The sequence below is a fragment of the Entelurus aequoreus genome, linkage group LG06 (assembly GCF_033978785.1).
Source record: "Entelurus aequoreus isolate RoL-2023_Sb linkage group LG06, RoL_Eaeq_v1.1, whole genome shotgun sequence".
In the NCBI taxonomy this organism is placed as follows: Eukaryota; Metazoa; Chordata; class Actinopteri; order Syngnathiformes; family Syngnathidae; genus Entelurus; species Entelurus aequoreus.
The window spans coordinates 20,843,522-20,863,721 of NC_084736.1; the positions used below are offsets into that span (position 1 = coordinate 20,843,522).

Sequence of the window (20,200 nt, forward strand, 5' to 3'; positions counted from 1 at the left end):
GTATACATATATGGAATATAAAGTATACATATATGTATATATATTATATATATATACATATGTATATACATATATTATTATTCAACACCTAAATATCTACATCAATTTCAGGGATGTACAGGGATCTGTTGATATAAAGTACAACTTTTCTTAATGCTTTATGCCCTTTTTGTCAAAGAAAACCCTGTTTTTTACTGGCAAAAACATCAAATATACAATATCCCCCCGCCCCCAAATAAAAAATTAAATGTGGATTATTTGAAGTGAAGTACTTTAAGCCTTAAATAGGTCAATAATTCATAACACCACAAATTCATTATTATTTTTTTAGTAATAATCCCACTAACATTATTGGGGATCCAAAAGGGCCCCATTCATAAAAGTGTTAAAAAATAAGTCATATGTTCTTGGAACGCGAGATCAACTTCAGATTTATCCATCGATTATACGCTTTTTAAAATGTTTTTTTCTTAAATTAGATTTTTTTTGTGAAAAAAAACGTTGTTTCTATATAGCAAACAAAGAAAATATGTAATATTTTCCACAAAAAAATATTTTATATTGGAAAGATTGATGTGAAGTACTTGTTAATATTGTTACTCATAACAATATTGATTCATCATTATTTTTTGAGCAATGACAACTTTAAAGAAAAAAAAAGCCTGCGTGGCAGCTTTGTGTTAATTGAGTCAACACTGCTACTTTTTCTTGTTACATTTTAGCTGTTTGCACCTTAATTCCGCTTTTTTCTGTTTTTATATTTATTTATTTTTTAATAGTATTTTTGGAATGTGCTGCGGGCCGTAAAAAAAATTAGCCGCAGGCAGAAAATGGCTCCTGGGTCGCACTTACAGTGGGTCTGGGTTAGTTTTTGCCTCATCACCTCTTAAAGCGTGGGTGAAGAATGTGTCAGGAATGCACTGCCCACCTGATAACTCCGAAAGAAAAAGAGATGATACAGTATTATCTGCTCACCGATGCTACCTGGTGGTTGTTTGAGCACACTGCAGCTAACCCTGGATAGTCCCACTCCTTAATGTTTCAGTCACCTGCAGGATTCTCACAGAAATGAGGCAAAAACTACTACTTGTCTTTTTCTTTTACATATACTTACCTACTTTTTTACCTTCTTTTACCTATGCTTACCTACTTTGTTTGACCTTCTTTTACTTTATTTTACCTACAGTATGCTTACCTACTACTTGCCTTTTTTAACCGAATTATCGAAAGTCAACTATTTTTGATAAGATCATTTTTGTTTGAATTGACACTGTCTGAGAGCTATTCACTGAATAATATGTTGTTTTTAATCATTTGACTACGTCATGGACATCCTCAAATATTAGAAACACACATTATTAACTGATATCAAACACATCAACATTGGGGTCTTTTTTCATCACAATTTTGCACTGAATGAGGTGTACCTAATGTTGTGGCCCATGAGTATAGTGTGTAAAAACCAACTTGGTGTTCCTCAGGTGTTGTCCCTGGGCGCCGACGTGCTTCCCGAGTACAAGCTCCAGACGCCGCGCATCCACAGGTGGACCGTCCTCCACTACAGCCCCTTCAAGGCGGTGTGGGACTGGGTCATCTTGCTGCTGGTCATCTACACGGCCATCTTCACGCCCTACTCGGCCGCCTTCCTGCTCAACGAGGTGGAGGAGGACCGCAGGAGGACGTGCGGCTACACCTGCAACCCTCTGAACGTGGTGGACCTGGTGGTGGACGTCATGTTCATCGTGGACATCCTCATCAACTTCCGGACCACCTACGTCAACCACAACGACGAGGTGGTCAGCCACCCTGGCCGTATCGCCCAGCATTACTTCAAGGGATGGTTCCTTATCGACATCGTGGCCGCCATCCCCTTCGACCTGCTCATCTTTCGCTCTGGCTCTGAGGAGGTCAGTTCCGGTGTCAAACTAATCCTTTACTAGGCGTGTTCAGATACTGTCGGGTGCACAAAAATCAATTCACATTTCATTTGTGATTCTTATTCATCCCAATTCTAAACTTTCCAAAATTGATTAAAAAAATTAATTATTATGTTTGTTTGTTTTGTTTTTTAAACTTTTTTTTTTCTGAGAATCTATTTTTAAAAATACCTTTTTAGGCCATCTCCATGGAACCAGAAGGATCCTTTCTAACTGGTAACCTGTTTTGAAAAACATTCATTTCAATTACTATACCAAATAATACACTTTGTTAAAAACTATTTTTGAAAAAAAAAAAAAATGCAGTTTATCTACTTTTTACCTTCTTTTACCAATGCTTGCCTACTTGTTTAACTTATTTTGCCTATGTTTACCAACTTTTGATTACATTTTTACCTTATTGCTTACCTACGTTTTTACCTACTTTAGCCAATGTTTACTTAATTTTGTACCAGCTTTTTGCCTTATTTCACCTGTGCATACCTACTTCTTTACCTTATTTTACATATGGTTACCCACTTTTTTTAACATCTTTTACCTATGATTATTTACTTTTTACCTTTGTTTACGTATGTTTACATACTTCGTATCTTATTTTACCTATACTTACCCACTCTTTCATCTTATTTTACTTACGTGTACCTACTTTTTACCTTCTTTTACCTGTTTATTTACTTTTTTACCCTCTGTTACATTGTTTATTTACTTTTCTACCAACTTTTAACTGTTTAATACATTTTTATACCATCTTTTACCTACTTTTTTAAACTTCGTTTACATATATTTACCTACTTTGAATCTTCTTTTAACTATACTTACCTACTTTTTACCTTCTTTTACATACGGTATGCTTACCTACTTTTTACCTTATTTTTCCAATGTTTACCTACTTGTTTACCTTTGTTTACCAATGCTTACCTACTTTACTTTGTTTGCCTATGCTTACCTACTATTTTCCTTCTTTTACATATGCTTAACTACTTTTTTACCTTCTTTAACTTATTTTTATCCACTTTTTTTACCTTCTTTTACCTATGCTTACCTACGTTTTTACCTACTTTTGCCAATGTTTACCTAATTTTGTACCAGCTTTTTGCCTTATTTCACCTGTGCATACCTACTTCTTTACCTTATTTTACATATGGTTACCCACTTTTTTTAACATCTTTTACCTATGATTATTTACTTTTTACTTTTGTTTACATATGTTTACATACTTTGTATCTCATTTTACCTATACTTACCCACTCTTTCACCTTTTTTTACTTACGTGTACATACTTTTTACCTTCTTTTACTTGTTTATTTACTTTTTTACCCTCTGTTACATTGTTTATTTACTTTTCTACCAACTTTTAACTGTTTAATACATTTTTATACCATCTTTTACCTACTTTTTTAAACTTTGTTTACATATATTCAACTACTTTGTATCTTCTTTTAACTATATTTACCTACTTTTTACCTTCTTTTTCCAATGTTTACCTACTTGTTTACCTTTGTTTACCAATGCTTACCTACTTTACTTTGTTTGCCTATGCTTACCTACTATTTGCCTGGTTTTACATATGCTTACCTACTTTTTTACCTTCTTTAACTTATGCTTATCCACCTTTTTTTTAACCTTCTTTTACCCTCTGTTACATTGTTTATTTACTTTTCTACCTGCTTTTAACTACGTTTAATAACTTTTTATACCATCTTTACCTACTTTTTAAAAATTTTGTTTTAATTTATTTACCTACTTTGTATCTTCTTTTACCTATACTTATCTACTTTTTTACCTTCTTTTACATACTGCATACTTACCTACTTTTTACCTTCTTTTTCCAATGCTTACCTACTTTTTTACCTTTGTTTACCAATGCTTACCTACTTTACTTTGTTTGCCTATGCTTACCTACTATTCGCCTTCTTTTACTTATGCTTACCTACTTTTTTACCTTCTTTAACTTATGCTTATCCACTATTCTACCTTTTTTTACCTACGCTTGCCAACTTTCTTTTTACTTTCTTTTACATATGCTTGCCTATTTTTTAATCTTATGTACAATAAGATAAAAACATTTTATTTATGCTTTCCTACTTTTTACCTTCTTTTTCCAATACTTACCTACTTTTTACCCTTGCTTACCTATGCTTGCCTACTATTTGCCTTCTTTTACTTATGCTTGCCTTCTTTTACTTATTCTTGCCCTTTTTTTTTACCTTCTTTTACTTATGCTTACCTACATTTTTTACCTTATTTTACCTATGCTTACCTACTTTATGTGTCTTAATTTGCAAAAAAAAAGATTTCTGCAGAAAAAAAATGCACTAAAGAGTATGAAATTAACAAGATGGCGTCTCTCGCAGCCCCAGACGACCACTCTGATCGGCCTGCTAAAAACGGCGCGGCTGCTGAGGTTGGTGCGCGTGGCTCGCAAGCTGGACCGCTACTCGGAGTACGGCGCCGCCGTCCTCTTCCTCCTCATGTGCACCTTCGCCCTCATTGCTCATTGGCTGGCGTGCATCTGGTACGCCATCGGCAACGTGGAGCGCACCAGCTCGGCCCGCATGGGCGCCTTGAAGATCGGCTGGCTGGACAACCTGGCCGAGCAGATCGGCAAACAGTACAACGACAGCGACGTGGCGTCGGGGCCGTCCAACAAGGACAAGTACGTCACAGCGCTCTACTTCACCTTCAGCAGTCTCACCAGCGTCGGCTTTGGCAACGTGTCGCCCAACACCAACCCCGAGAAGATCTTCTCCATCTGTGTCATGCTCATCGGCTGTGAGTCAACATTTCTTTCTCACCTGGAGAAAGGTGCAAATTACAACATTGAAGTTTTTTTTACCAAGTGTGAATTACTCTGACTGCACTTTTATCCATCCATCAAAAACGTGTACAGACTCGTATTTCCTCTACATTCGTTTTCTTTTGGCACTCCGGCACAAATACAGTTGGCCTTTGCCCAAAAACACATTATAATGGGACTATATTACCATATTTTACCCATGTTTACCTACTTTTTACCTTTGTTTACATATGTTTACCTACTTTGTATCTTCTTTTACCTTTACTTACATACTCTTTTACATTCTTTTATCTATGCCTACCAACTTATTATTCCTTCTTTTATTGAGCTTACTTACTTTTTTTTTTAACCTTGTTTTACATATGCTTACCTACGTTTCAGCTTCTTTTGCCTATGCTTACCTACTTTTGTACCTTATTTTTTCTATGCTTACCTACTTGTTGCATTCTTTTGCCTAGGCTTACCTACTTTTTTTTACCTTCTTTTACTTATGCTTACCTACTTTTTTACCTTATTTTGCCTATGCTAACCTACTTTTTTACTTTCTTTTACTTATGTTTACCTACTTGTGTGCCTTATTTTGTATATGCTTACCTACCTGTTGCATTCTGTTGCCTATGCTTACCTACAATTTTCACCTTCTTTTACTTATGCTTACCTACTTTTTACCTTCTTTTACGTATGCTTACCTAATTTTTTTTACCTTTTGCTTATGCTAACCTACTTGTTTACCTTCTTTTACTTATGTTACCTACTTTTGTACCTTATTTGTTCTATGCTTACCTACTTGCTGCATTCTTTTGCCTATGCTTACCTACTTTTGTTTACCTTCTTTTACTTATGCTCACCTACTTTTTACCTTCTTTTGCCTTTGCTCACCTACTTTTTACCTTCTTTTGCCTTTGCTCACCTACTTTTTTTACCTTCTTTTGCTTATGGTTACCTACTTTTTTACTTTCTTTTGCTTATGGTTACCTACTTTTGTACCTTATTTGCTTAATGCTTACCTACTTTTTGCATTCTTTTGCCTATGCTTATCTACAATTTTCACCTTATTTTACTTAGGCTTACCTACTTTTTACCTTCTTTTGCCTATGCTCACCTACTTTTTTGTACCTTCTTTTGCTTATGTTTACCTACTTTTGTACCTTATTTGTTTAATACTGCATTCTTTTGCCTATGCTTACCTACTTTTGTTTACCTTCTTTTACTTATGCTCACCTACTTTTTACCTCCTTTGCCTATGCTCACCTACTTTTTTACCTTCTTTTGCTTATGGTTACCTACTTTTGTACCTTATTTGTTTAATGCTTACCTACTTGTTGCATTCTTTTGCCTATGCTTATCTAAAATGTTCACCTTCTTTTACTTATACTTACCTACTTGTTGCATTCTTTTGTCTATTCTTACCTAATTTTTTAACTTCTGTTACTTATGCTTACCTACTTTTTTTTTTACATTCCTTTACCTATACTTATCTACTTTCTTAATTTTCTTACCTATATTTAAGTGATTTCGACCTCTTGAGACTGACAATAAAATCAATTACTGCTCTTTTCAACGTGCAGCGAGTGCTGCTAGGGGCCTCTCCAGGTCTAAAAGTACTCGTCTTGTTTGTGACATTAAAAAAAAGTGCCAATCATTCAAACTACGCCATGTAGCCCGCCACCACAAATAGATTACGTTTCTGGGGGAAACACCGCAGACACTAATGCCTCTCTGCCCCGCGCAGCTCTGATGTACGCCAGCATCTTCGGCAACGTGTCGGCCATCATCCAGAGACTCTACTCGGGTACGGCCCGCTACCACACCCAGATGCTGCGGGTCAAAGAGTTCATCCGCTTCCACCAGATTCCAGGAGGCCTGAGGCAGAGGCTGGAGGAGTACTTCCAACACGCCTGGTCTTACACCAACGGCATCGACATGAACGCTGTGAGTGAGGACGTCCGACTGGGAACACGAATGAATGGCGGACACTCCCTCACTGTTACAATCTCCTGTGTTTGCATTCAGGTGTTGAAAGGTTTCCCTGAGTGTCTGCAGGCCGACATTTGCCTCCACTTGAACCGCAGCCTCCTGCAGCAATGCAAAGCCTTTCGTGGCGCCAACAAAGGATGCCTGCGCGCTTTAGCCGTGCGCTTCAAGACCACACACGCTCCACCTGGCGACACCCTGGTCCACAGCGGGGACATTCTCACCGCCCTCTACTTCATCTCCAGAGGCTCCATTGAAATCCTGCGGGACGACGTGGTGGTAGCCATACTGGGTGAGTGCTTCATTTGTCATCAGTCCTGCTCGCTTTTATAGGACTTAGAATTCAGAGTACCTCCACCAAGGCACAAATAAATACACTATCTAGATTGGATCTCCATCAAACTTTTTTTTGTGCATTCCAAATTCTGACCCTGCTTCCACATAGCATCAGTGCTATTTGCGTGGTGTAACTCTCTCAAAATAAACTTCAGTTTTTTATTAACTGGAAATTAGAGAAAACATTATTGTCAAACTACTCAAAATGTCTATTGCTCCATCTCATGCAACTTTATTTAATCTTTGAGGTTTCTAAGCTGAAGATCACCCATTTGAGTTACAAGAATGAACATAACAAATTATTAGCAAATGATTAGCAAATACTGCGAGGAGGTGGCGACTTGTCCAGGGTGTTCCCCGCCTTCCGCCCGAATGTAGCTGAGATAGGCTCCAGCACCCCCCGCCACACCGAAAGGGACAAGCGGTAGTAAATGGATGGATGGATGGATGATTAACAAATACATGAATGATAGTCATTTGTGCTAGGAGCATGTTAATGCTGAGTCATTCAACACAAATATTTAATATTCATCCCAAAAAAAAGAAAAAAACTAATACTGTTTTTTACTATCAATCAATCAATCAATCAATGTTTATTTATATAGCCCTAAATCACAAGTGTCTCAAAGGGCTGTACAAGCCACAACGACATCCTCGGTACAGAGCCCACATACGGGCAAGGAAAACTCACCCCAGTGGGACGTCAATGTGAATGACTATGAGAAACCTTGGAGAGGACCGCATATGTGGGTAACCCCCCCCCCCCCTCTAGGGGAGACCGAAAGCAATGGATGTCGAGTGGGTCTGACATAATATTGTGAAAGTCCAACACATCAGCGAAAGTCCAGTCCATGGTGGGGCCAGCAGGAACCATCCCGAGCGGAGACGGGTCAGCAGCGTAGAGATGTCCCCATCCGATGAACAGGCTAGCGGTCCACCCCGGAGCAGAGTAGAAAAGAAAAGAAAAGAAACGGCAGATCAACTGGTCTAAAAAGGGAGTCTATTTAAAGGCTAGAGTATACAAATGAGTTTTAAGATGAGACTTAAATGCTTCTACTGCGGTAGCATCTCTAACTTTTACTTTTACTAGATTTTTTTTTTTTTTTTATTCTACATTTTATTCTATATTTACTTTTATATTAGAAACAAATTACTGCAAATAAATTTGTATTTTCAGTAAGCATTTTAAAACAAGAACAAAGGTGACTCACTATTTTAAAAATACTTTTTAAATTTTATAGTATGAATTATTGATTGTATTTTTTCTAACTAAAAAGATGCATTAGGATATATGTAATGAATATGTTTTAATATATTAATTAATAGATTCATAAAACAAGAAAATGTATTTTATGTTTTATTCAATAATTACTTTTCCATCCATCCATCCATTTTTCTACCGCTTGTCCCTTTTGAGGTCGCTGGGGGTGCTGGAGCCTATCCGCAACCAATTACTCTAAACAATGGAATATTTTAAATAAGTATTTCAAAACAACAAAGGTAACTCAATATTTTTTAAATACTTTTTTAATCTAATTATATGAATAATTTATTGTATTTATTTGTATTTATAAAGATAAATATATATTTAATGATTTTTTTTATAAGTCTTATAAAACAAGAGGAATAACTCCCTATTTTAAAACACTTTTAATGTATTAATTTATTGTGTGTTTCTCATTGTAAAAATATAGAATATAAAATATATACAATTTCTATTATCATTTTTGAAGTTTCTAAGCTGAAGATCCCTCATTTGAGTAACAAGACCAAAAGTAACAAATAATTAGCAAATAATCAACAAATACATCAAATATAGTCACAAGGTATTTATGCTAATAGCATGTTAACACTCAGTAATTCAACACAAATATGTATTTAAAAACATTTTTAAAAATGTGGAGAAAAAAAACTACTGCTGATTTTTTTGACGAGTTATATTTTTTATTTATTTTATGCTTTAGTCAATATTGACTTTTATGTTTAAAACAAATGACTGTAAATACATAAATATTTTAAATAAGTATTTTAAAACAACAAATGTAACTCTGTTTTAAAAATACTTTTTGGATTTCATTATATGATTTTTTTTTATTGTATTTCTTCCAATTAAAAATATACATACATATGTAATATTTCTTTCTATAAGACTTATAAAACAAGAGGAGTAACTCCCTATTTAAAAATATTTATAATGTATTAATTTATTGTATTTTTCTCATTGTAGAAATGTAGAATAAAATATAATTTTAAAAAAAATCATGTTTGAGGTTTCTAAGCTGAAGTTCACTCACTTCAGCAACAAACCAAAAGTAACAAATGATTGGCAAATAATCAAAAAATACATCAAATATAGTCACATGGTATTTTTGCTAATAACATGTAAACACTAAGTGATTAAACACAAATATGTATTTGAAAATCAAACAAATGTGGTAAACAACTACTGCTGATTTTTTGGACTAGTTATATATATTTTTGATTCTATGTTTTATTCTGTATTTACTTTTAATATTATAAAAAAAATACTCTAAATACATGAGTACTTTAGTATTTTAAAACAACAAGGGTAACAATAAAGGTATTTTAAAAATACTTTTAGAATTTTATTGTACAGATTATTTATTGTATTTATTTCGAATATTTTTTAAAATAATTTGATTGACTTATAAAACAAGAAAAGTAACTCTCTATTTTGAAATACTTATAATTAGAGCTGTCAAAGTTAACGTGATAATAACGCGTTAACTCTAAATTTCAGTAACAGCGCTAATTTTTTTAGCGGCCGATTAACGCACACATGTCCATTTTGACCCTCGGGCTGGCTGAAATATTGTGTAAATTCTTACACAAAATGTTCTAGTCGAGTCCTCAATTGCAAAATGATTAGCAGGCTGAATAATAAATGTTATTAATTAATAGAGAAGGTTAAAACATTGTTATGCAGCAATATGAAGACCAATTACTTGTACAACATGTAATGTACAGAATATCAGAATCATTTATTCAGGTAGAAATATCACAGATTACAGCTGGGATAGGCTCCAGCCCTCCGTGACTCCACAAGGGACAAGCGGTAGAAAATAGAAGGATGGATGTTACTAATTATCTTTGACAATCGAGGCATGATCATAACAATCAACATTTTGTGTTATTATTGCATGAAGCTGCCATGTAAACATGGAAGTGTAGCTCCTCCTCTGAATGCAAGTGCTCCTAAAGCAGGAATAGAAATTCTGTATTTCTGCAAAATACAAAATCTGGCAAGACACCAACACACAGCAGGCAATATTTTTTATTGTCATTTAATCGTGTTTGTCCTTTTTGTGTTGAACTGTTTAAAAAAGCAAAATGTTTAAAACACATTTCATTAAAGCACAATAATTGTCCGTTCATGGTGTTAAAACTTGAAAATTATCTGTCTATGGTACACTTACTAATGATGAAAGATTATATACACTATATGCGATTATCATGATTAATTTTGAGTTAACTATGAACAAAATGCAACTACGTATTATAATCATTTGACAGCCCAAATGTGTGTGTGTGTGTGTGTGTGTGTGTGTGTGTGTGTGTGTGTGTGTGTGTGTGTGTGTGTGTGTGTGTGTGTGTGTGTGTGTGTGTGTGTGTGTGTGTGTGTGTGTGTGTGTGTGTGTGTGTGTGTGTGTGTGTGTGTGTGTGTGTGTGTGTATTATATATAACTTTATTTAAAATTTTTGAGGTTTCCAAGCCGAAGATCACTCATTTGGATAACAAGATTGAAAGTAACGGGACTGTGATTTTAGCAAATAATTAGTAAATACATTAAAATATAGTCACATGGTGTTTATGCTAATAGCGTGTTAACGCTAAGACATTCAACAGAAATATGTTTTAAAAAAATAAAACAAACGTGGAAATACCTATTTTAGGTGTATTCTATATTTTCATTTATATAAAAAAATATATTTAAAAATATTGTGAATAAATGAGTATTTTAAGTAAGTATTCTAAAAACAAACAAAGGTAACTCCCTTATTGTTATTATATGAACTGTTGATTGTGTTTTTTTCTAATTAAAAAGATAACTATAAAATATGTGTAATGATGTTTTAAAATTAACTAATAGACTAATAAAACAACAAAAGTAACTCCCTATTTTTAAATACTTATATTGTATGAACGTATTGTATTTTCGTATACATATAGAACAAAATATAGGATGAATATGATAAATATTTTAAAATATTTGTAATAGACTTCTAAAGAAGTACCTCATTATAATGATTTTTCAAACAAAGCATGAAAATGTAATTTCAATCTGCTGGCAGGTAATTTTCCAAATAATAAAACTATAAAAATGAAGATATAGACTAACAGGAAGTTGAGCAATAAGGAATAATGTCCAACAGCTGTGTCTTTCCTGCATTGCCACAAAGACCTTCACATCAAGTCACACAGGACTGTTGCCGCGCCAGAGGTGTTTGGGCACGGTGCCACTTTCATTCCACAGCAGCATCGATCACCGATAGGCTGCTTTCTCTTTTAGCGCTTCCATTCATGGAAGTTGAGGGTCACCACGCTGCTTTTTTTTTCATCCCATCACTAAAGTACTTCCACTACCATCTCTGCCCGCTCTTCCATGTTCTCCAGGAAAGAACGACATCTTCGGCGAGTCCCTCAGCCTGTACGGGAGGCCCGGGAAATCCAGCGCTGACGTGCGGGCGCTGACCTACTGCGATCTTCACAAGATCTTCAAGGACGACCTGCTGGAGGTTCTGGATATGTATCCTGACTTTGCTGACACCTTCTGGAACAACCTGGAGGTTACCTTTAACCTGACAGATGTGAGTGCCACTAAAGGGCAGCAGATGCTAGAAAAAGACACCCAGCAGACATATTTATGTAAATACTAGGGATGTGGGAAAAAAATCGATTCGAATTCGAATCGCGATTCTCATGTTGTGCGATTCAGAATCGATTCTAATTTTTAAAAAATCGATTTTTATTTTTTTAATTTATTTATTTTTATTTTTATTTTTTTAATTAATTAATAATTTTGAATCGAATCGTGACCCCAAGAATCGATATTGAATCGAATCGTGGGACACCCAAAGATTCACAGCACTAGTAAATACACACTTTAGTCCTCAGCTATTATACATGTGTTGGCACCTTATGTAGCAATGCACATAACTATTAGTAAGAGTGCCACAAAGCATGCTGGGACCCAGGAAGTACTCCCAGGGACGCTCTAAATCAGAGTTCTTCAACCCAGAGGGCACAGGTGTCAAATTCAAGGCTCGGGGGCCAAATCTGGCCTGCCACATCATTTAATGTGCTCTCCGTATTATTTTAATGTGGCCCGCCACATCATTTTATTGTGGACGACCACTTAATATTAATGTGGCTAGTCCCATAATTTTAATCTAGCATGCCACATAATTCCAACATGGCAAACTACATAATTCTAAGGTGGCCCTCCAGATCATTTTATTGTGGCCCACTACATAATTTTATATAGTCCGCCATATCATGTTATTGTGGCCCGCCACTTAATTTTAAAGTGACCTTTTCCATAACTTTAACATGGTATGCCACACCATTTAATGTGGTCCGTCACTTCATTTTATTGTGGCATGTCACATCATTTTAGTGGTCTTTTAAGTTTAAATCAGCCCGTCCCATAATTTTAACATGGCACGCCACATTATTTTAGTTAGCCCTTCATGCCATTTTATGTTGGCACGCCACATCATTTTATTGTGGAGCCCCACTTGATTTTAAGGTGGCCCGCTACGTCATTTTATTGTGGACTGCCACTTAATATTCATTGGCCCGTCCCATAATTTTAAATGTGGCACGCCACATAATCTTATGTAGTCCGCCATATCATTTTATTGTTGCCCGCCACTTAATTTGAAAGTGGAACTCACTGTCATTTTATTGTGGCCCGCCCCGCCACTTAATTTTAATGCGGCTTGTCCCATAATTTGAATGTGTGCCACATAATTTTATGTGGTCTACCATCTACCACATCATTAATGTGGTCTGTAAAAGGCTAAAAAAAAAAAATTAAAAGCCCTTTATGGCTAAATGTATTTTTTCATATGTTTTACATTTTAGTATTATCTAATGTTCCAACATTTATTTGTTTTTTGTTTTTTTAAATCAACAGACTGCAGAACGGTCGTGAAATGTTTGGTAGATTACACTTTTTAAAATATATTTAGTGCATCCCTCCAATAATTTTTCCACAAATTAAAATGTATTTTACTTCACATTAACATTGATCTAACACACTGTAGTCTAGTTTAGAACTGGCAGTGACATGGCCACCCTACTTACTTTACCTTGCAGGTTTGAAATAGGAACATGAACAAATAAAGTTAGTATTATTTTCGTGTTAGCGTTCGAGACAGCCAGCGATTAGTGCTTTAGTAGCCAGCTAGCGATTAGTGGCGTTATACTGTATTATTTACATAACTTAGTATTGCACAATAACGAGGTACCTTGTATGTTATAAACTATATTAATTTTAGATATCAGTAGCAACATTTCAGCTTTCTCATAACATAACACATTTTTGCGCATTGCTTTGTTTTATTGTATTTTCTTTTTTTTTTTTACTGTGACAAAATTCTCCTGGTTAACAAAACCCGAGCTGCGGGCCACAAATTGGACACCCCTGAAGTAGGAGCTCTCCTCTCCATTATCCATCTGTTTGGTGATCCTCGGCCTGGAAAACGCTGAAGACCCCTGCTCTGAATCCTCACCAACACATTAAAATCGACCCTTTTTGGCCTGACGAAACAATGCTAACCAGCGTTTCATATGTTTGAGCCAAGGTTGTGTTTTTTGAATCACTGAAGCTGTTATGTATCAGGCAGATCGAGTAAACCAGTCAACCCCGAGCAAGGACTCTGACTATGGCTGTAGGACGACGAGACACCGCCGAGGCTCCCCGCGACGTCGCAACAGACCCGGTGAGGGATAACCCCACATTTCTTGAATGATCTTTCCTGCTAACATCTCATCTCCCAATTCCCGCTGCAGACGGCATGGACCGAGAGGACCCGTACCCGGACCAGGCGTGTCCCATGGCCAACCATCACCGAGGCTCCATGGCGGGACCGCGCTGGGACGAGCGGTGCAGCAGCGACAGTTTCTCTTCCGAGTCCAGCGACGAGGAGATGAAACGGGTGAGACGCAGCAAGGGGGAGCTGTACCCCGCCTCTGGAGACGCCAGAGACTACCCCTCGGCGGTCATCAACCGCCTGCCTCACAGCAGACCCTCAGCGGGCATGGGCAAGCCCGTAGACCTTGGAGGTCCACCGTACTCAGGTGAGCAGTCAGCCAACGTCTGTCCATTCTTTGATCAGATAACCCGTGTGTAAAACCCTCATGTCTGTCACTTCCACAGCAGCAGTCCCTGTCAGTATGTCAGGACTCTACGGATACTGGCCGGACCGCAGAGCCAGTCAGTTCTCAGACACCCAAAGGCGCTCATCGTCAGCCAGAAACACTTTCCATCCTCCTCCTTGTGCTGAGGACCGGCCAAGTGAGCTGCAATCCAGACTGGAGCTTCTACAGTCGCAGTTAAATAGGTGAGATTGTTTAAATGTCAATATTTGAAAGAACACATACTTTTATTCAAAATGAGGGGGCACCCGGATTTGAACCGGGGACCTCTTGATCTGCAGTCAAATGCTCTACCACTGAGCTATACCCCCTGCTGCTGATGATTGCTGTCCTATTCAGATTTATCCAAGCAGTACAGGGCAGTGAAAGGGTACATGTATACAAATATACATGTAGATACATGTATACAAGATCAAAACATATGAAAGGAAAGTAAAAACATGTGACTGAAAATGGTTCTTATAGGTTTACGCAACAGTGACATCTAGTGGACTTTTGTGAAAAGTGTTCCATTTATAGGCTATAATTTTGTGCTGCTTGGAAACTTTCATTTCAATATGTCTTCTATTTTATGTTGCTTCTTTTTGCTGTTCTATTTCTATAAATTACAGAAGAGAACATATTTCAAGAACACAATTTTAATACTCTGCAATGTGTAGCCTATAGCCTAATTATACACTTCATATTTATATTTCCAACATTTCACCCTAAATACTTTAGAGCTGTTCATTTATTGTAAACAAAAATATGCACTGTTAGCATTATGTTGTGAATAACTATCAATGCAAGGCTCCAACATATCTTGCATCACCAATTGTAGGCATGAATAAAGTAATATACAATAATATCATAAGATCAATTAACTACTAGAGGTACTATGTTAATACTTGTTAAGTATCTTCTATAGGACAGGAACACCCTGCTCTGCTGTTTTTTTTAACAAATCTCTTGCAAAAATGCCAATCAAAGATCATTTATATTATACCTACTGTAGCTATATCAGGGTTGTCCAAACTTTTTCCACATAAATGTATATATTTTGTAAAGATGATGAAGGGGATCCAATGTACGTCATTATACGTTAGAAGATACATCGGAGCTTTGTGGTATAACAAATCAGTGTAATGGCTAATGATATATTGCATTTATAATTCATTCATTTTATCTTTTTGATATCAGAATCAGAATCAGAATAGTTTTATTGCCATTGTTTGAGAACGGGTTCACAAACTGGTGCAATCGTGCAACATAAAACACATATAACACATATTTGGTAATAAAAAGAGCTGTAACTGAGCTATCAGATCTTGTTATAGACTTAGAAGGAATTCAAGGAGCTACTGTTAGGAGTTATTGTTCATTTGCCTGATGGCCGAGGGGAAAAAACTGTTCAGGTGGCGGGAGGTGTGGGTCTGGATGGACCGTAGTCTCCTGCCTGAGGGGTGTCCAGGGTGAGAAGAGTCAGCTGTGATCCGACCCACACGCCTCCTGGTCCTGGAGGAGAACAAGTCCTGGAGGTATTGGAGCTTGCAGCCAATCACCTTCTCAGCAGCATGTACGATGCACTGCAGTCTATGCCAAGAGCCAATAGAAAACTAGCTGCAGGCACAAAATGTCTCTCTTTATACACCAATCATCTACATCATGTCGGTTTTTAGGGAGTGGTAGAGTGATAAAGTATAGACTAATAAAGTATTAGAGCAATAAAATGTCAAGTGAGTGGTAAAAAAAAGTCATACATTGTCAAGTGACTGGTAGAGCAATACAATGTCAAGTGTGAGGTAGAGTATTAAATTGTCACATAAGTGGTAGAATAATAAAATGTTAAGTGAGTGGTAGAGTAATAAATTGTCACATGAGTGGTAGAATAATAAAGTGTCCCATGGGTGGTAGAGTAATAACATGTTAAGTAAGTGGGAGAGTAATAAAGTGTTAAGTGAGTGGGAGAGTAATAAAGTGTCACATGAGGGGTAACGTGTCAAGCGAGTGGTAGAGTGATAACTTGTCAAGAGAGTGGTGTATAGTAATTAGGTGTCACATGAGTGGTAGAGTAATAAAGGGTCATATGAGTGGTGTTGTAGTAAAGTGTCACATTAGTGGCAGAGTAGTAAAGTGTCAAGTGAGTGGTGTACTGAAAAGGTGTCACATGAGTGGTAGAGTAATAAAGTGTCAAGTAAGTGATGTAGTAATAAGGTGTCACCTAAGAGGTGCAGTAATAATGTGTCAAGTGACTGTCAAGTAGAGTAATAAATTGTCACATGAGTGGTAGAATAATAAAGTGTCAAGTAGTTTGGTAAATTAATAAAGTGTCACATGACTGGTAGAGTAATAACGTTTGTAGTGAGAGGTAAAGTAAAAGTGTTACATGACTGGTAGAGCAATTAAGTATGAAGTGAATGGGAAAGTAATAGAGTGTCACATGAGTGGTAGAGTAATAAAGTATGAAGTGAGTGGTAAATTAATAAAGTGTCACATGACTCGTAGAGTAATAAAGTATAGAGTCAGTGGTAAAGTAATAGTGTCACATGACTGGCAGAGTATTAGAGTATGAAATGAGTGATAAAGTAATAGTGTCACATGACTGGTAGAGCAATTAAGTATGAAGTGAGTGGTAGAGTAATAAAGTGTCACATGACTGGTGGAGCAATTAAGTATGAAGTGAGTGGTAAAGTGATAGTGTCACATGACTGGTAGAGCATAAAAATGCCAGTCCTTCATGTGATTGTGTGCTGCAGGCTGGAGAGCAGAATGACAGCAGACATCACCGTCATCCTGCAGCTGCTCCAAAGGCAGATGGCGCCCGTTCCCCCCGCCTACAGCGCCGTGTCACCCGGCCCTCATCCACCTCCTCATCCACCTCACCCTACCACCTTGTACGGCGGCGGCCCGCAGGCCATCCACACCGTTCCTGCAATGCCGCCGGTCCAGATGGACAGCACCGCCTCGCTGCTAGAGGTCCGTTTTTTAACATCACATGATTCTTCTTCCACTTCCTGCATGTCAAAGTTCCCTTTTTTCTTTCCTCTCAGAGTCCAGTGTCGGACTTCAAGCACAAGTCCAAGGACTCGCTGTCCAGCGGGATCCACGTTACGGTGGCCTCTGACGACACCATGTCAATGTCCCCCGAGGCGGAGCCTCCACGTCTGCCTTCAGTGGACCTCACGCCTCCTCAGCTGGAGCCTAAACCACTGCTGTGTGGCAGCCAGCGCTTCCCCTCCCTGCCTGAGCACCTGGAGACGTCCTCGCAGGTGCAGGAGATCCAGAGGCACGTCTCGGACCCTGTCCTGCCCGGCAGCTAGAACACCACCAGCAGGAGGTCTGGACTGTTGGACTTGTTCCTCACTCTTCCTCCTCATCCTCCTCCTCATCTTCCTGTCAAGGAGCATCCAGGCAGCACTGAAAACACAAACGTATATATGTAAACAAAGAAAAAAGTCACAAGATATATTTTCAAAATGAAGTCATAATTACCAGGATAAACTTCAATTATTACAAGATAAATATTAGCAAAAAATAATATATTTTTGCCTGAAAAAGATAAAAAATATTTTGAGGATAAAGGTCATCATTTTAGGCATAAAAGTTGTAATATATGAAATGAAGTTGTCAAAAAAAAAAAAAAAAAATAGTTTGCAATTTTTGAAAGAAAGTAAAAAACAGACATAATATTTAGAAACACATATCCAGCAATACAACATAAATATTAACAGAAAAAAAATATTTATATGAAAAAGGCAAAAAAAATATTTTGAGGATAATGGTCATCATTTTAGGCAAAAAAAAAAAGTTATATCCCGAAATTAATTTGTCAGGAAAAAAAGTTTGGAGAAATATTTAAATACATTTGAAAGAAAGTACAAAACCAGTCATAATTTTACCCAAAAAAAACATCTCCAGCAGTTGAGATATTGCAAGTTGTATAATACTTTTTTATGCAAAAAAAGGTAATTGTAGGTTGAAAGGATTACAAAGATTACATTTTCCTGAATAATATTGTAATATTACAAGATAAATGTAAGCATAAAAAATATTTTAACATGAAAAATGTACAAATGTTTTAAGGATAAAGGTCATTATTTTAGGCAACGAGTTTAAATATTACGAAATAAAGTTGTCCAAAAAAAAAAGTTTTGAGAAATATTTAAATACATTTGAAAGAAAGTACAAAACCAGTCATAATTTTACCAAAAAAAACCATCTCCAGCAGTTGAGATATTGCAAGTTGTATAATACTTTTTTATGCAAAAAAAGGTAATTGTAGGTTGAAAGGATTACAAAGATTACATTTTCCTGAATAATATTGTAATATTACAAGATAAATGTAAGCATAAAAAATATTTTAACATGAAAAATGTACAAATGTTTTAAGGATAAAGGTCATTATTTTAGGCAACGAGTTTAAATATTACGAAATAAAGTTGTCCAAAAAAAAAAGTTTTGAGAAATACATTGCAATTTTTGAAAGAAAGTACAAGAACAGTCATAATTTAAAAAAAAAAATACATCTCCAGGAAGTTGAGGTATTGCAAGATAAAGTTGTTTTTAATGCAAAATAAGTAAGAAATTGTAGGTGAAAAGATTAAGTTTACCTGAATATGTTGAAATATTGCAAGATAAAGTTTTAATTCTTAAATAAATACATTTAAAGGATACAAGGTTCAAGTCAATGTTTTTCTTCTAACTTGATCCATAATATTTTCCTATTTTCCTTTTCAATGCTGCTTGGCCTTTTTCCCCAACTTCCCTCTTAAGGACTCAGCAGCGCCATCTGTGGCCGTTCTGCGCCACTGTCCCTCCTTTGACTAAGCGACACAGCAGTGACCCCGCGTGGCCGCTGTGCGCTATTGTCCCTCCGCTTACCAAATGTTGCACCAAAAGAGATTATTTTAAAGAAGACATTATTTTCAAGAAAAGATTATTCTAAAGGAGAAATGCTTTCCGGATGTGAGAGATGACGGAAAAGACACATTTTTTGCACATTTAAACGTCAAATATAGAGAAATGTAATCTTTGTAGAGAAAAGTCACTTGTAGCCTAAAAATTGTAAGGAGTGTGAAAAGTGTGAATTTGCTGTTTTGGTGGAACACTGGAAAAGATTCATCAATTTCATCTCATCTTTCTGACCTCTTTCTCTACTTCACGTTTGAATCATATTTCCATGGTGGCACTTTTCTGGCTCTTATGTGTTCTGTTTTCATGAAGTGATGTTTGCCAAAACTTATTTTGACTCACAGACTGTCGAGGCTGTGGAACAACGCGTGGCAGCGATGGTCAAGTCTGTTCATCGATAGAAGGAGAGATGCTGCGTCCTTTCTAATAACTTTTTAAATACATTTGTAATCCCGTGTCAAGCACAAAAACTCCATCTGTTCGTTTTTTGTTTGTTTTTTTAGATTAAAGACATAGACTTCAACTAGACTGCCTTTATTTTGATAATAATAACCATAAAAACATCAGTCAGAATAGAACAAGGTTGTCAAACTCATTTTGTTTGAGGGCCACAATGCAGTTATGGCTGCCTTCAGAGGGCCGCTTGTAACAGTGAAAACATTTATTATTATTACACAATTGCCTCATATTATTTTTATAACTGTCATATTACTACGCAATTGCCTTTGCATTTGATTATTAGATTTTTGTATATACAAATTGATGGATAACTTGCTTTGAAATCATAGCTCAAGGTGACAGAGCAGCTATGTATGTATTTTTACAAACAAATTCTAATACGGTCTAAAATAACAATGGGTGC

General features: G+C 36.4%; 1 protein-coding gene and 1 non-coding gene across 10 annotated transcripts in view; one reads left to right on the plus strand and one right to left on the minus strand.

Annotated features, from left to right (window-relative positions):
• kcnh6a (potassium voltage-gated channel, subfamily H (eag-related), member 6a) overlaps positions 1–20,096 on the plus strand; it is a 55,564-nt gene extending 35,468 nt beyond the window's left edge. For 5 of the 9 annotated variants that reach the window (XM_062050203.1, XM_062050210.1, XM_062050206.1 and 2 more), the window contains 9 exons: positions 1,482–1,907; positions 4,292–4,709; positions 6,467–7,000; positions 11,680–11,873; positions 13,913–14,012; positions 14,083–14,370; positions 14,450–14,633; positions 17,184–17,403; positions 17,478–20,096. In XM_062050203.1, coding sequence (XP_061906187.1) covers positions 1,482–1,907; positions 4,292–4,709; positions 6,467–7,000; positions 11,680–11,873; positions 13,913–14,012; positions 14,083–14,370; positions 14,450–14,633; positions 17,184–17,403; positions 17,478–17,747 — 2,634 coding nt within the window. In that variant the 3' untranslated portion in view covers positions 17,748–20,096. The remainder of the gene's footprint in view (positions 1–1,481; positions 1,908–4,291; positions 4,710–6,466; positions 7,001–11,679; positions 11,874–13,912; positions 14,013–14,082; positions 14,371–14,449; positions 14,634–17,183; positions 17,404–17,477) is intronic. The other 4 variants (XM_062050204.1, XM_062050207.1, XM_062050208.1 and 1 more) reach the window with 4 other exon arrangements.
• trnac-gca (transfer RNA cysteine (anticodon GCA)) lies at positions 14,688–14,759 on the minus strand. The gene has a single exon. It is a non-coding gene; the product is annotated as a tRNA-Cys (tRNA).
• Positions 20,097–20,200: the final 104 nt, after the last annotated feature.